Below are 15,610 nucleotides of genomic sequence, written 5' to 3'. Positions count from 1 at the left end.
TGCTGACGTCATGAATTGCATCATACATGGCATCTCCTTTGGGCTCAAAGTTAATATTTTTTATACATAAAATGAAATGAACAAATTTCAATTCAATCTTGATTAAAATCTACTAAATGGCTTTAGGAATACAAAACCAAACCTGCATTGAATACTAATTTATACGAATAATAAAAAATTATATTTGAATTAAATCGAAGTAATAGATACTCAAAATTCATAAAAATAGCTTGATTTGTGTAATTAATTATTTGTTGGATCGATAAAAGTTGGATAAATGGAGGAAAATATATTTTTCTTACCATTGTAATAGTTAATTTATTGTATATATTCTATATAATGAAAATAAAATATATAACAATGTACTAACATATTTTTAGACCTTTTAGGGTAAAAATATATAATAAAACTAGGCAATAGATGGATAGCTTTTTGATAGCCAGACTATTAAGATGTACTAATTTCTTTCATATAATTGAAAGAAGGGGCTTCATTGTTATAAAACTTAGTTTTTTAGGCCTCAAAAATACAAAACATCACCTTCTAAGTAAGATTTTTCATTTGACTCGATTTTTTTTGGTGGTTCTATACATTTTTTATTAATTGTAATCAAGATAAAGTAATTAATAATTCATTTTATATATGCTGAAATGTTTGTATCAATTTATATTTTAATCTATTTAGTTCTTTCATGTCGAAATATGCCACTGAATCGTTATTATATCCTAAAAACTTGTCTTATATATATGTATATGTTTGACTTGAAAGGCCAAACCTATATCCCTTGAAAGTTTAAATGGTCATATTTGTTTTATACAGCTTAAATAGCAATAAGAAATGTGGGGTTCAGCCTGCGGCCAAAATGCTATTGCATGGTATGTTTCATCGATATAAGAAAGAAACTACAGACTGAGATGTCTCTTCGATTTCTTTTAGTCTTTTTGGTGTTTTTTGAAAAATTCATTAGTTTAAAACAAATATTATTAATAATTGTAAGTTCAAAGATTTGTATCTTATAAACGTTTGTAACATAGATAAAGAGATCATAAAAAAGGGAAATTAACTTTAAACTAAAATGTGTATTTATATTTTTTTATAATACAAATTCCCTTTATTGCATCTATTTAATGATTTGTATTGTATAATATTAAAGAAAGCAAGACCTTCGGGCCCTTTCTTTTTTCAAACAATTTTTTTTATTAAGAAATAAACCGAGGAGCCTTAGAATACTTAAAAAAAAAAAAATAATATTTGAGTATGACTTTTATCAAAAAAAAGTAAAACCTTTTTATAGCGTTTAGTAATTTATTGTGTCCATATTTATTTCATTTAATGACCTTTTTTAGAAAAAAGATCAATCGTTTTTTCTATTTTCATGGATTAAAAAAAATCCTTTTATAATTAATCTATACTCATAGACGTACATTATATCCAATTCCATCTGGTACAGGGTTTTAGTTCGGAGAACAGCCTATGGCAAGTATTTCTAGTTCCCTACCCCTTGATTTACCCATATGAATGATTGCCTTAAAATTGGGGTTTAAGGAAAATTTCAAAATTACGCGGGAAATAAGTGGAAAAAAGGCTATATGTATAAACATAATTGATATAACCTGAGATCTTTCATCAAAGAGTAGAAACCGACTATTCAATAAAAAAGGATGAGATTTTCGGAAAGCACGAGGAAAAATCCCATATTTGTGTTCTTCTCTTCAAAAATCCCATCCCTATTAATATGTTATCAAATGACAAACATATTAAATTATCCGTTTAAAGGAGGAGGAATTTCACGTTTGTTCCTGTTGAAATACTAGAAAGTTCTATAGGCAACACTTTGTGTCTCTCATAAAAACAGGATTATAAAGTATTACATCATAAAATAATTACATAACAATACATCATTTAAGGATTTTCTCTCATACTCATTATACTTACTTTTCTTTTGATGAATTTTTCATAAGAGATAAGAAATATGAGGTAATTTTTCATTTATTTAATATATTATTAATTATGTTCAATGAAGGATTTAAGATGGAGTATCTTATATTTTATATACCATTTTTGTAAGGCCAGAAGGCAAACCTTTATCTGACAAACAAACATTCTAACTGAATATAACACTGCTAAAATATCACAGGTTTCTTCATTTTTTTATACAAGCACATTAATGATTAATGACCATTGCCGGAAAAATTAGCTAAAACGTCGAGTTCTTTCTCAATTACTCCTTTCAAATTTGTTGGCAATGGTTTCTTGTAACATTTTTCCTTTGATAAAGTAAAAGGGTGTTTAAATAGTATTTTTGTATCAAAATCAATCCTCAGGGGACGTAGTTTGTCCAACCGTTTGGTTGTTAGCTTTTCCACTGAGGTTTCTCCCCGACCTAGTAGTTCCGTTCTTAGTCTAGTCCTTTATTTTTTATTTACTCCAGAGCTGTCATAAAAAAAGTTGGTGGTCCGAAACGCTTTTTGCTTGTATCATGAATCTCTTTGAGTCATTGAGGGAGGGGAGGTTGCAAGAGCCTTCCTATTCTAAGTTGTTAAGATATTATTGGACCAACAAATAAAACGACTTAAATTTTACCGTGTATCTAAAATATATCCCTCTATTGCATAGATTTGTTATAGATATTAGCATAAAATGGCATAAAAATAAGTTATAATATGGTTATACAATAGGCCGGTTTGTTTTTCAAATTTTCTCGAATTTTAAATACGGCTAGTTTGAAAAAGTTATAATATGATATAAAAATTACCTATGCAAAATTAAATTGCACTACAAGGTTATCTTTAGGTCGCACATCTCGATCAAATTATGAAAAAGGAAAAAAAAATTACTTTATTTATTTAGATGCAAAAAATATATTTTAGTTTATTGTATAAAATAATTTTGACATACATTTTTTAAGCTATAAAAAGTATTTATGAAGTTGAAAAAAAAAAATCTTCTATAGAACAAAAAAAAGAATATCGATCATCTTTTTAGAACTCTTGACTATAGTTCACTCAGGCATATAATATGTAGAAATAATAAATTATCCAGCTGTTATCATTATTCTGCCATTTCTGAAGAGAGAAAATCTATGTATTGAGTAACTACGTGTGAGTGTACTCAAGTTATCCAAGAAAAACTTTTCTGACCCATAATTTTCATTTACTTTTTCTAATAATGTTTTCATTGCTTTGACTATACTTTCAGTGTGGCTGTTACTTTGAGTATAATGAAAAATTATTCTGCCATTCCTGAGTAATACTTATAATTTCTGGGGAAATTGGGAGTAAGAGGCATTTAATATTATGTGTTTATATTGCTAAGGTTTCTGAAACTTTGTATTAATTAAGTAGTTTATAAAAAACCTTAAATTGTAAATTTAAAATTAGGATTCCTTATAATTACTTTTGCCAGCAAAAATAAAGATCTACCTCAAAAAAATTAGTTTAGAGTTAGAAAAAATGAACTCAGAGAGGGAAGTATGTCAAAATTCCCCCGGGGTAATTGTCGCAAAATTGGGAACTATCATAAGAATAGTTTTTTCCTTAAAATTCCCTTGAGTAGTTGTTGAAAACACCTCTATATTAAATAATATCTTCCACATTATTTTAAGTTTTGTATGTTCTGTATGTTTGAATGGAACTGTTCTCATTCTCCAGTAATATGATATAATAAAGTACTATAAATAATGCTAAAAAGATATCAATTTGTATCCCTTTCAAATATATTCCTTATGAGTATAATCTCCCCAAGAATATTTGTATCTAAATTATACCAATGTAATTTTTATTTAAAAAAATAAAAATAAGATATGGAATAAATTTTTTTAAATTTTTTTTATAAGAAATCGTTGTGATAATATATATGCACCAAGTAGTCCATTAAAATCTGAACACTTTGAATTTTAAACTTCAACAAGATATAATTTATTAATTAACAATATAATTTCAACAAAATAATACTATAAATAGATGTGTGCCTGTGTTATCATAATCATTAATGTAGCCACCCTTAGAAGCAATGATGGCTTCCAGGTGGCGGCAAAAGGCATTACACCCGCTCTAGATGTAGTCCTTTGTCATGGCGTCTCAGTGCTGACTTAAAGTGGCTTTGAATGGCTATATTTTTGAATGAAAACAGTGCAGGCCTTCCTCTCGACATGGGCCAAAATATGTAGTCAAGGGGTTGGCATCGGAGCTTTAAGAGGCTCTAATGTGCCTAAAAAGAGTTCAAAATAACTCAAAAGAGTCTTGCAATGTAAGAAATGGATTTCTTTCAATCCCCGCAAGGCTATTTCCACCTACTTTTTTGATAGCTCTCTGGACAGACTGGTTTAAATTCTCGATATCTCTTGCACGGCCCTCATGCACTTGAAAGGATTGGCCTGGGTTGTGTATGTAACTCCCCTTGTCCAATTTGGCCTTTTTGACAGAGCCTTTCTTCCTCTCCAACGTTTCAGAATTACTTACGGGGTAGACGATGGTCCTGTAGACGCCTAAATGTTGGGAGTGACCGAATACAAATTCGTCGATCATATTCAAGTGTCATTTTCTCGACTGGTACGTAAGCTAGGGAGCTGTAGTTTGTTGTTTTGCTACTAATTGTTTATGCTCTAGTTCATCGATATATTAATTAATCTCAATCACTCAAACTTCATTAATGATTAACTATCCAGTAAATAAAAAGGAAAATCTCAAGCATAGCTGAACATTAGAGTTGGGGTTAGGTCTGAAACACCTAAACTGGTCTGAGATCGTTAAAAGTTTTAGTACATCGAATTAATTTCTTAAAGATGCTCAGACTGGATCGGTCTCATTTAAAATTCTGGCTAGACCGATTCTTCAAATTAACTGTTGATGACGTCAGCTGTGAACAATGAGGTTATATAAAGTTAAATGTGTTGCATGAATCATGTTTGTGCTACTCATAAATCAGGAGTGAGGAGAAAATTAGTCCACGATTTGAAAACAATTAAATTTAGATCTATGGTCTGAGATCACAGTTAGAAGCGAAATATTAATCTAAATCAGTCAATAAATATCACTTAAGACTAAACCAAAGAAAGAAATCCATTAGTTTCAAAACTACTAAAATGTGAGAAACATCGCTTTCCCCTTAAAAATCTGAAAGCCATCATTTACATCCAGTGTCTTTTCACTTAAACATGGTGTTTTCGCCTTCACGTGCTGATGAAGCTAACAAGATATGTCAAAAAGTCCGCAAAAAAATGGGCACTTCTCGAGTGTTGGGCAAACACGATATGGAATTTTTTTGTGGGCAAATGTCAAAGTAAGAAAGTTTACGTCTGTATTGCAGATTTTTATAATGATATAAAGTTTTGTACGATCCCTGTAAGGATTGTGGAATGTTTTTTAACAATATTTTTGATACTTTTATCGAGTGCCCTTTGGCTCCCTTTTTACTTGAATAAATTTCTCTTACTGTGGAGGGGGGGGGAATGTATATGCTATCAAAGAGAAGCATTTTGTTCGACACCCCGACAAAGCAAAAAACGAAAAAGCTTTGAATATCGGGCAATACATTTCAATATTTTGAGCACCAAGGCTATTATTACCAATAAGTTAGAAAGTGGAGAGCCAATTCATAGAGAACACTTGAGACCAATCGTTTTGTCCTCTGTAGCTAGATATGCTGTTTTTTCTTTAAGAATACCAAGTATGTGTGTTGATTCCTATGATCATACTATTGACATTGTAAAATACAAACTGTCCGACTCAGTTAGATGCATGACTAGTTAAAAAAAGAATTATTTTGAGGTATTAACGCTTTCATCGAGGGAGACCAATGGATGTATTACTATGTTTTGAAATATTTAGTTTGTAATTGTTTTATATAATAATTATGTCCTCGATTCATTAAATTGTTTGATTATTTTTAGATCTAGGTCTTGGCTAGGAGGTCTGATTTTTAGCCAAAATGATTATTCACGTTAGCGTAACGCAATTCTTCCTAGCAATTCATACTATATATTATACTATGATATGAATAAAGATCAATAAAAAAACATCTACTTTCATTGAGCGTAAGAACCTCCCCGAAATAATATCACAAAAAATATTGTAACTCTGAGAGACATCATGTCCATAAATGTGCATTCTAAGAACCATAAATAACAGCTATATTCTCATTATGTATTTAAAAAAAACCCAAAAAAAAAACTTCAAATAAAATGTTGGAGTAAAAGAAACTTCTCATAATAGCAGTACACATTCTTAACTGCATTTTGGGAAGGAATGGTTTGAAACTGATGATGTTTCATTCTATTCTGATTCCAAGAAAAATACTTTCACGTGTAAATCTGCAAGAAATCTTTAGGTCATATTTTTAACAACTCTCTCTATATATATCTACAATAGAATTACTGGTCCATATATTGGACCAGAGAGGGCTTTAATATCAATATGATGTTTAATTAGACAGCTAAAATAGGAAATCTTATAAAGGATCTATTAAAATACAAGGTACCATCAAAAGTAAAAATAGACTCATCAAATAAATATGTTTGCACGCCATCTATACTTTTTCCCTAAACTATTAACATACATACATTTCATGTATTAATTCAACGATAGGATCTCATCGATATGAACATAGATAAATTTTAAGCAAACTCACTATATAGAAGCTGATGGATGGTTATTGGTAAATATGTATACTTAATATTGAGCCCTATCTTTACAACAACAACAAAAAATCGATGATTCATGGAACATATTTAGTTTTTTTACTCTTCTTATGTAATCATAAATTAAATATACATTTATTGTATTTTATAACAGAGGAAGGGAGATAGTTGATACGGGATATCATTTTTGGCATGCTATCGAAACGGGATTTTTTTCTTTTTACAAACTTCAAAATAATAAGCAACTATGGCAGGAATAACTTATTGGTACTTTAAATAAAATATCAATATTAATCTAGGCAATTTTTGCATCAACTTCTAATTATGTACATAATTAGAAAGGTCACGGCTGATTGGGAAATAAATTTAAGGGCCTACTCGTTCGGTTTTTTGGGATAGTCATTCATTTTTAACGAAACTTTCTATTATTAGTCCTTTTGATGAAAAATATGTAGGTCTGTGATAATATTGATAGAAATTGAGCAATTTATTACGCTTATTTCATGTTAAGGCTTTTTTATTGTTCTAGCCATTTGATGAAGTTGTTTGGAAATGAGTCTATTTTATTAAATAAATTCAACACACCTTCAAAGATGGTATTTGAATTACATAATTGATTCAAAGCACACTCTACAAAGCATCTTTTTCAATGATATTATAGTAAAGTATCTCAGTTTACAATTTAAATGAATATAATAAAACTGTAGGGATCCTTAAGAGACGTGAATATTTTGCTCCTATTCATAATTTATGCCAAATAGACCATGAGTAAAATTAAAAATATATATTTTCCCGTGAGGTGGTGTAACAGTCTGTAGCTTGGGAAAGTAGCATGCAATTTTCCACAGCACCATTTGTATGAGTAACATTCTTCTAGATTTAATATTAAAAAATACCATCATTCCTAGAGTTCCATTATTTTTCGTCAAGACAGCGCCCCTCCCTGTCACTTTGTTTACAAAATAATATAAGTAAACAACGGTCATGTCCCATTATATTCTAAATAAGGCTTATAAAAAATGATAAAAGATTGAATTATGATGACGTAACAACCAAACATTCAATCTTTTAACAACCAAACATTCAAATTTTTAACAGCCAACAAACATAATTATTGATGTCACTGAATGACGCAGGTATTCGTCATGATGTTTCAATAAGTCACCAACAATCAGCTGGTAGAAATCTATTTGGACCCGTTCTTAAAATTGAGTACATCAAAATTTTGCAAGCGATCCATCCCCATTTTAAAGTGAAAAAACTTTTAAATAAATACTCAAACTGGGATTACTCAAAAAATTTTGTTAAAATATTTTAAATTTATTTTACTTATCTGAATCCTTTAACAAAGATCTTTTAAATGTCATATACCTATGTAATTCCTCTTAGACAATCCTGTAACTCAAATACCCTCTCCGAAGGAGTTTGATATATTTTTCTATTTTATTTAATAAATCTATCAATTCAAAGTCCCCTGACATGGAGTTAGTTTATGATACAATTATGTGGTCAATTAATAGGCTTTATAACTGAAACCTATCGAAAAATAAATATTATACACGAGCTCCTTGGCTTTCGAATAGATTTTGTGTATACAATTTATACACAATGAAATGTATGTACTTCAGAGGCTTTATCAGAATAATAAACCCTTCTAAATATTTCATAAATAACATTTCCCCCTCTACTTTATGCAGACCATAAACCAATATTTGCTCATCCGAAATAAGAGACCTAAATTAAATCATATTTACTATTTATGTATATATATACATATACAAACCAGGAATCTTCAATAATTGAGTGCATACATTACGACTGTATAAGGTAATCAAAAGTAAACATAGGCTTATCGAGAGCTATACAAGGTTATGCTCTATAATGGCAACCAACTTAAACCTCATCTAGATCCTATATGAGTGCAACATTGTAGGGGTTTTTCATCCTTATACAAGAGAGTAGAAGTCTAATACAATAAACTTCCCTTTATTTTCAGACTGTTAAATTAGTGTTTTGCCAATTTGAAATTTTCCAAACTCTTTGAACACGAATAACTCATTAATTAATTATGCTAAAGTGCTATAATTGGTGCCATCTGATTTTAGGTCATTCAAGGACTCTAAATTAGTGCAGTTGGTATAGATTGAAACAAACTATGGGACCATTTGAAAATGATAATTTTTTTTTATTATTCAAAAAGGATATGATCGTTTTTACTTGACAAATTTATATAAATGCAAATATTAACATCTAAGAGTTGAAATAAGATAAAATGTTATTAATATCAGTAGTTTCAAATAGTACCACACTGCCTAATACAATTTTGAAGTTCTGATTTTTTTTTTCCTTACGCGTCTTAAAAAGTGCAACACAGAGAAAAATGGTAAGCTGGGCCGGATAATGCAAACTTTTTTTAAAACCAAAACTTTGCATATTCAGAAAATCTACTTGTGCTAAAACCATGTGCCATTAATCGAAACTATTGATAATAATCGATGTTGAAATGAGTTGCATGGGGATATTTTTTTCAGGTAGTTCGTCCCATGCAGCTTCGATGGCATTTAGTAGAGTATCTAAACTTTGATAGGACCGGAATTTCACCCTTGACTCTAGACAACCAAATACAAAATATTCGCGGGACTTGAAGATGGCCGCATTGATTTATCTTAAAATTAAGTGTGCTGTTCCAACCATTCTTGAGTTTGGCGTCCGGTGAGTATGGGAGCCCATTCTTGCTGGAAAACGAACAAGAGGTTACTTTAAACCCATGGATGCATCACAGGCTCTAAAATTCTTGAAATGTAATTATCCTGCTTCAAAAAACGTTCGGGCAAAAAAAAAACAAGAGGAGTTTGTCTGCAGAACTCAAAACTTCGACCCAGACCATAAGAGATCAGCTGTTTTTAAGAGCCAAAGTCCAAAGACAAAACTTTAGACCTGAACAAATTTTGATCGTTTTGTCTATTAAATTTTTGGTTCAAATCCCACTTTTATTCATTGCTGAAAACAATTTCCGTCCTCGGCATTCAAACTTGTAACAATTGTCGACAACATTCGACTCTCTTTGCTCTAGTACTGGTATTGATGATTTGACCGTACCGTAACTTGTAGGGCATCATCTTCAAATACTTAAGGGCAATTCTACACGATGACGACGTTGAAATTCCTATTTCATGTCCCATTTTGGACATCAGTCATTTCGAGTTCCAATAAATCGAAATACTTTGATGTACTTCCAGCTTCGTGGAGTCCAAGGGGAATTGTATCTTGGCGTGGCATTAAACTTCCGGTCTCGCAGAGCTTCTTAATTATATATTTATACAAAAGTTAGCTTATTATTCTGGATAGAAGTTGATAAATTTGAGTTGGCGATTTTCCGTTGTTAAGAAAAACTTTGACTTCATTCCGTAAGTGGTGTATGACGACTGAGGAATGAAAACTTGTTTTAACCTATTTATAACCTTTTGATGAGAATTGAATCTATTTTGCATGTCAGCCAATCAGATTCACGATTGATTGATTTGGTGACAAAACAATTACGATGTAAAATGAGAGGTTTAAAACTTTTGATCAACTGTGTATAAGGTGTAGAAAAAAATCCATTATAATTAATGGATTTTAATTTTTTTTTTCCCCATAAATTTTCACTTTCTTGGCAATTAAAACAGTGCTTACATGGCGGTTTTATACATTAGTCTGACTCGACAATTTCCATTATTTTATACACATTTTCGAGAATTGGCCTTCTAGAGCGTATAACGAGAAAATAATCCACGAAACCAAAATTGCACGTGATTGGGTGTTAAAATATCAAGATTATATATAAATTTTCAGCCACCTGGCTTCTGTTTTGCCCTTTATCGAAGGAAAACTGTAAAATATGGTGCATTTCTTTTACTTGGGGTCGATCTTTCGTATGATTTAAACAATAATGTGTCAAACAATCCAAAAACTCTCTGCAAAGTTGTTTTTTTTAGGTCGAAATCCTAACTTTCTAATGAGATACAAATTACTAAAGCCATATATTATAAAAATACTCAAGAAAGTTGACTCATAGTTTAGAGCCTTCATTTGGCTTATAAAAATTAATTCGGCTCCTTGAAATAAAGTAAGTCAATTTCTAATTATTTCACTGAGGCGGTTAATTTTTGCAAATTTAAGTGCAATTTGCGGTATTTCCAAAGGATTCATCGGAATAAATCGTTGAATTAAATGAAGGATTACAAATTCAAAGCATTAGTAAGCGGCATTCAAAATTTATGAAGGAGAACGGGAGCACGCTTTGTAATTTTTTGAGCGCCACCAGTCCTTTGTTCAAATGTAAACCAGACCCCATTTCGAGAAAAATAATTTAAACTTCCTTTTGTGTGGTCAGACCACATATTACTGATCCTTTACCCCATCTACCTAATTAAAATAAACGGTAATGTTGCTCAAAGTCACAATAAAAAGACAAAATACAATATTATAGTATTTATTTTCACCATTTATGGTTATCGGAAGCAATAAATGATGACCTATATTATTTTATCTATAACCCGTGGATTACATTTGTATTCTTCGACGAAAAATCGTACATTTCAATCAACCAACTATTGGTGTTGACCCTGGCAAATTGTACTTAATGTAGCCCAAATTGATCATCACAATTAAAGAATAAGAATTTGATATATTTTATTTAATGAAAGGCGCCATATCTAGGACAATGTAAGTCTCTGATATATAAAAAAAGGTATTAACTATGGTTAACATTATTGGATACCTTAATTTATTCAACAAATTTGAATAGAAAGGCTATAAGGGACTCAAATATGTCTATGAAATATTTAGTAGTATATACAGGGTACGGTTTTACAATTAAGATTTTTTTGAAACCAGTTTTTCTTGGAAACCCTTCGTCGTACAGCTTTAAAAACCAGTTTATCAGATTCAGCAGTTAATTTTGTATCAGTTCTGTTTACAAAGCGTTGAAAATGTTCTCCGAGTACGCCCATCGCGCAGCGATCATTGTCCCCCTCCTTGAAGGCTGTGCACCCAAAGAGATAATCGACTTTCTCAAGTTGTCCTCTGCCACCGTGTACAAAGCTGCAATAGAGTTTTGAAGGTTGCAGCTGGAAGACCATATCTCTACGAGCAAGACCCGCTCATACCAGCCATCTGGTACAAAATTGGCTTTTGGGCAATTTGCATATGTTCTGGTCTAAGGAAATGTGGCCCCTAACTCCCCGGACTACAATCCTTTGGACTATTTTGTGTGGGCGTCTTGGAGAGGGAGTCCAAATACGTGCTCCCAACCATTTGGCTTCTCTGAGAGCCTCCATTATTGAGACTGTGAACAATATGAATAAGGATCAACTGATCAAGGCGTGCAGCAGGTTCCCCACCAGGTTGGAGGCCATGGTTGAGGCTGAGGGTGGTTGGATTAAATTATTAGGTTTATGGAGGATCCCTACGTTTGTATATAAATGGATTTGTAAATATCTCTACTAATTTAAGAAATATAAAGGTTTATGTCCTGGGCTTGAAAATTCTTAATTGTAAAACAGCATTCTGTATTTATAGGTATATAAAGTAAAAAGTTATTAGTGATTTTCTCCCTTTCTTGACTTTGGTTCAAGATTGTTTTTACCGCACCCCAACTCTAAAATAAGGCATTGAATGGCAATTATGTAATATGTAACAAATGGAGGTGCATGATATCAAAAGCAATCTTAGACACATTACAATTAGGAAATGTATATTGCATTACTTCTTCCATACACTCATAAAATTACTCAGATCCTAATATCAGAGTAATCAAGAAAATGAGAAAATATAACAGGAAATGATTACATAATGCACATTTGTTTCAACTTGACCCTTCAAAAAGAATTAGCCAAATTATAAATAAAAATCTTAGGAATTATATCTTTCAACTTTTTTTTCAAAAATGAGTTGGAAAATATCCTTAAAAGTCTCCGTTTCGTCCCTCCAAATCCTAACTCAAGTACTTCCCTGGGGTGTTAACTACCCCAACAGTAAATATAGCAATTTAAAACTTTATTTGCCTTCAGTTGTTGTTACAATTACAGATTGGACCGGAGGTAATTTGGGTTTACTAAAAACCACTGCCAATACATCCAAGTAGGCCCTCTAATACCAAGAAATAGTTTCAAACCATCGGGTTGTGCATGGTACTTGGGGTACCCTTGCATCATTAAAAACCACCCCCAATGCATCACATACATCCAACGAATCCCTATAATAGTAAAAAATAGTTTCAACCACTCGGGCCTCGGGTAGTTTTTAGCCATCCCACACTACACCCGGGCCAATCTGAGGGCATAGGGTATTCAACCATATTTTATGAGGGCCTTAGCTAGTTTTCTCCCCCCTCCTTATTAATCCTCTGGATTCATTTCTTAGAACATTGGACTGAATTTTAAAAAAATTCAATGAAATTGTATTGGAATAATGTTACTCACACTTGAAGCTACTCCCTTGGGTGATGGAACAAACAAATATGTTTAGATATTTGTAATAAATAATATTAAGCGAATTTAGAATGTGTTATTATTCATCATGAAGTTTGAACAAAATACGGGCAATTTTCCCCGAGCAGTTTTCCTAACTGGCAATTTTCCTCCGTGGCAATCTTCCATGGGCAATTTTCCCCAGAACAGTTTTCTGCACACGCTCTACAACTAATCCTCAAGGTAAATCCTCTCTCTTTTAAGATAATACATGAATGTTTAATTAAATTTTTCAATAAAATTGAATGTAGTAGGAAAGGAGGTTCACTAATCTGGAATTAATTAATAATCACAACTGCTAAGGAAAAAAAAATCATTCTTCAGATTACAAATTCCAAAAAAAGGGTTGCTAAAAAATTTAATCAATTTAAATAACTAATTATAAGCATCAATGAACATCAAATGAATTATATATATGAATTAATAATCTAGTTGAAGAATAAAAAATTTAACTTTATATACTGTAATGGAAAGATAATTATCTAATTATTTAAATTAGAAATAAAATTAGATATTTTCTATACAGCATACAAAATTATTTGAAACATCGGTTATTCATGACATAATTTGTAAATAACTAAAACAATAATGAAGATCTGTCCCTCAAAAAAATTGACTAATGCATCATTATATGATAAATTAAGTATTTGAATGGAAAATAAAACAAAATATGGTATAAGAAAGAATTGTCTAGGCTATTTCTGTCCCTGGGGTGCTTATTCATCCCACATAAATAACAAAGGGTTAAGGTAGGCTTGCACAAACTATAAACAATTTGGCGAAACGAAGACCCTGTGATCAAGTATCCTTGAATATTAATCTATAAATAACTACAAACCTCCATATTCAAGTTTTTCAAAAAAAAATCATTCATAAGGCCATGGCTATTCTCAAATTATTGAATTTCTTGGAAAATTAAATTCAAAAATCCTTAGCTATTCACAAAAAATTAATTTTTTGTAAAAAAATTTGAAAAATCCATACCTATTCTCAAAAAATGAAAGTTTTAGGAAATAAAATTCAATTATAAAATTTTTAGAAAAAAAAAAATTCAAAAATTGAATTTTTTGTAGAAATTTTTCAAATATTAAATGGTTTGGTCAAAAATTTAAAAATCCATAGCTATTCCCAGAAAATTAAATTAAATTTTTTGAAAAAAAAAAAGAAAATCAAGCCTTAAATTTTCTACAAAAAAACAACACTTCCTTAATTTGGGCTATCTTGTCTCTTGAAACAGGTCATGATCAACAGCTGAAATAGATATTGTAGTTAGCATTGTGTCATTCCTTATTTAGGACTAAGGGCTGTAGCCTCAGTCCAGTCCAGTTGATTCCTGAGTATCAGTCCTAAAAACCTATAAAGTTCAGTCCTTGATGACGTCAATCAACTTTATTTCTTCTTCCTTTTAATCAGTTCTAGTACTGACAGTTCGAAGGGCCAAGAGTCTAAAAGCCAGTCTTAAGGATTTATAGGACCAGTCCCAAGACTGGACTGGATCGTATAAATAAGGACTGACACTAAACTAGTTGTAGTTACCATAAAAGATCGATAAGAGCCGGTCCTAGGACTGACAAATTTTATTAGGACAGGACTTATACCGATCTAACACCAAATAAGGCCGAACCGAAACAAAAATTGGGTATTGGACCGAGTCTCAACACTAATACTACGAATAGAAAGGGAATTAGAGCGTTCTATAATATATCTTATAATTATTATAAAACGTCAAAAACAAGAAATACTTGTGCATAATAAACTCACCCCAAATTTAGTAGTTATTATATTACATTTTTTATGAAAATGAAGCTTACATCTGTTGGAGGATAGAGTTCTAATTGTGACGGAGGAACTCATGCTGTTATGATTCCTTTGATCTTGAATAATCTCCACATGTGATGAAGAGGAGGGATTTGATGAGTCGACGTAATGACACTTGGAAGCAATTTTGATGAATAATCTAAGGGATTCAACTTAAATTATTTATCATAGAAAGAAATAGGCAACACAATCTCTTCTCTATTTCTCGCTGTCCTCTTTCTCTAGAGAGAGGGACGGGTCATCATCATTGTGCAACTCAATATATTTTCAAACCGGTTAGAGTTCAACTAAGCAAGTTATGACAATTAGGAGATAACATTTGAAGTGTGTAAATGATATTTACTTACTAAGTTTTCCTTGAAAAAAAATATGAAACTCAAAAGTTCCTTCCCCAAAGAAAAGAAGAAAGGACTAAGGAGTGAAATAGTTATTGTTCGTGTCCCTCTCAAGGGAGCGGGGAACGCGAGTGCTCTTCATTTTTATTGTGTTACTGGATGTTGTTGCGTTATTTTTTATTTATTTTTACTTTTTTGAGGAGTTCCGTATTCTTCCAACCTCTCTGGAAGCTTGTCATACTTTTTATAACATTACTTTAGTACATTTTATAGGAAATGTCTTGGAATCCTGAGGGATCCATATTCAC

The 15,610-nt window shown here is 31.3% G+C and overlaps 1 protein-coding gene across 1 annotated transcript in view; it reads right to left on the bottom strand.

Annotated features, from left to right (window-relative positions):
- Window positions 1-15,293, bottom strand: part of LOC121123367 (2-amino-3-ketobutyrate coenzyme A ligase, mitochondrial-like) — a 41,622-nt gene extending 26,329 nt beyond the window's left edge. Inside the window, 1 exon segment of the mRNA XM_040718488.2 lies at window positions 14,961-15,293. Coding sequence (XP_040574422.1) covers window positions 14,961-15,003 — 43 coding nt within the window. The 5' untranslated portion in view covers window positions 15,004-15,293.
- Between the last annotated feature and the right edge of the window lie 317 nt (window positions 15,294-15,610).

The sequence above is a fragment of the Lepeophtheirus salmonis genome, chromosome 8 (genome assembly GCF_016086655.4).
Source record: "Lepeophtheirus salmonis chromosome 8, UVic_Lsal_1.4, whole genome shotgun sequence".
In the NCBI taxonomy this organism is placed as follows: domain Eukaryota; kingdom Metazoa; phylum Arthropoda; class Copepoda; order Siphonostomatoida; family Caligidae; genus Lepeophtheirus; species Lepeophtheirus salmonis.
The sequence above is the reverse complement of the archived record's forward strand: the minus strand, read 5'-3'. Positions and strand labels throughout refer to the sequence as shown.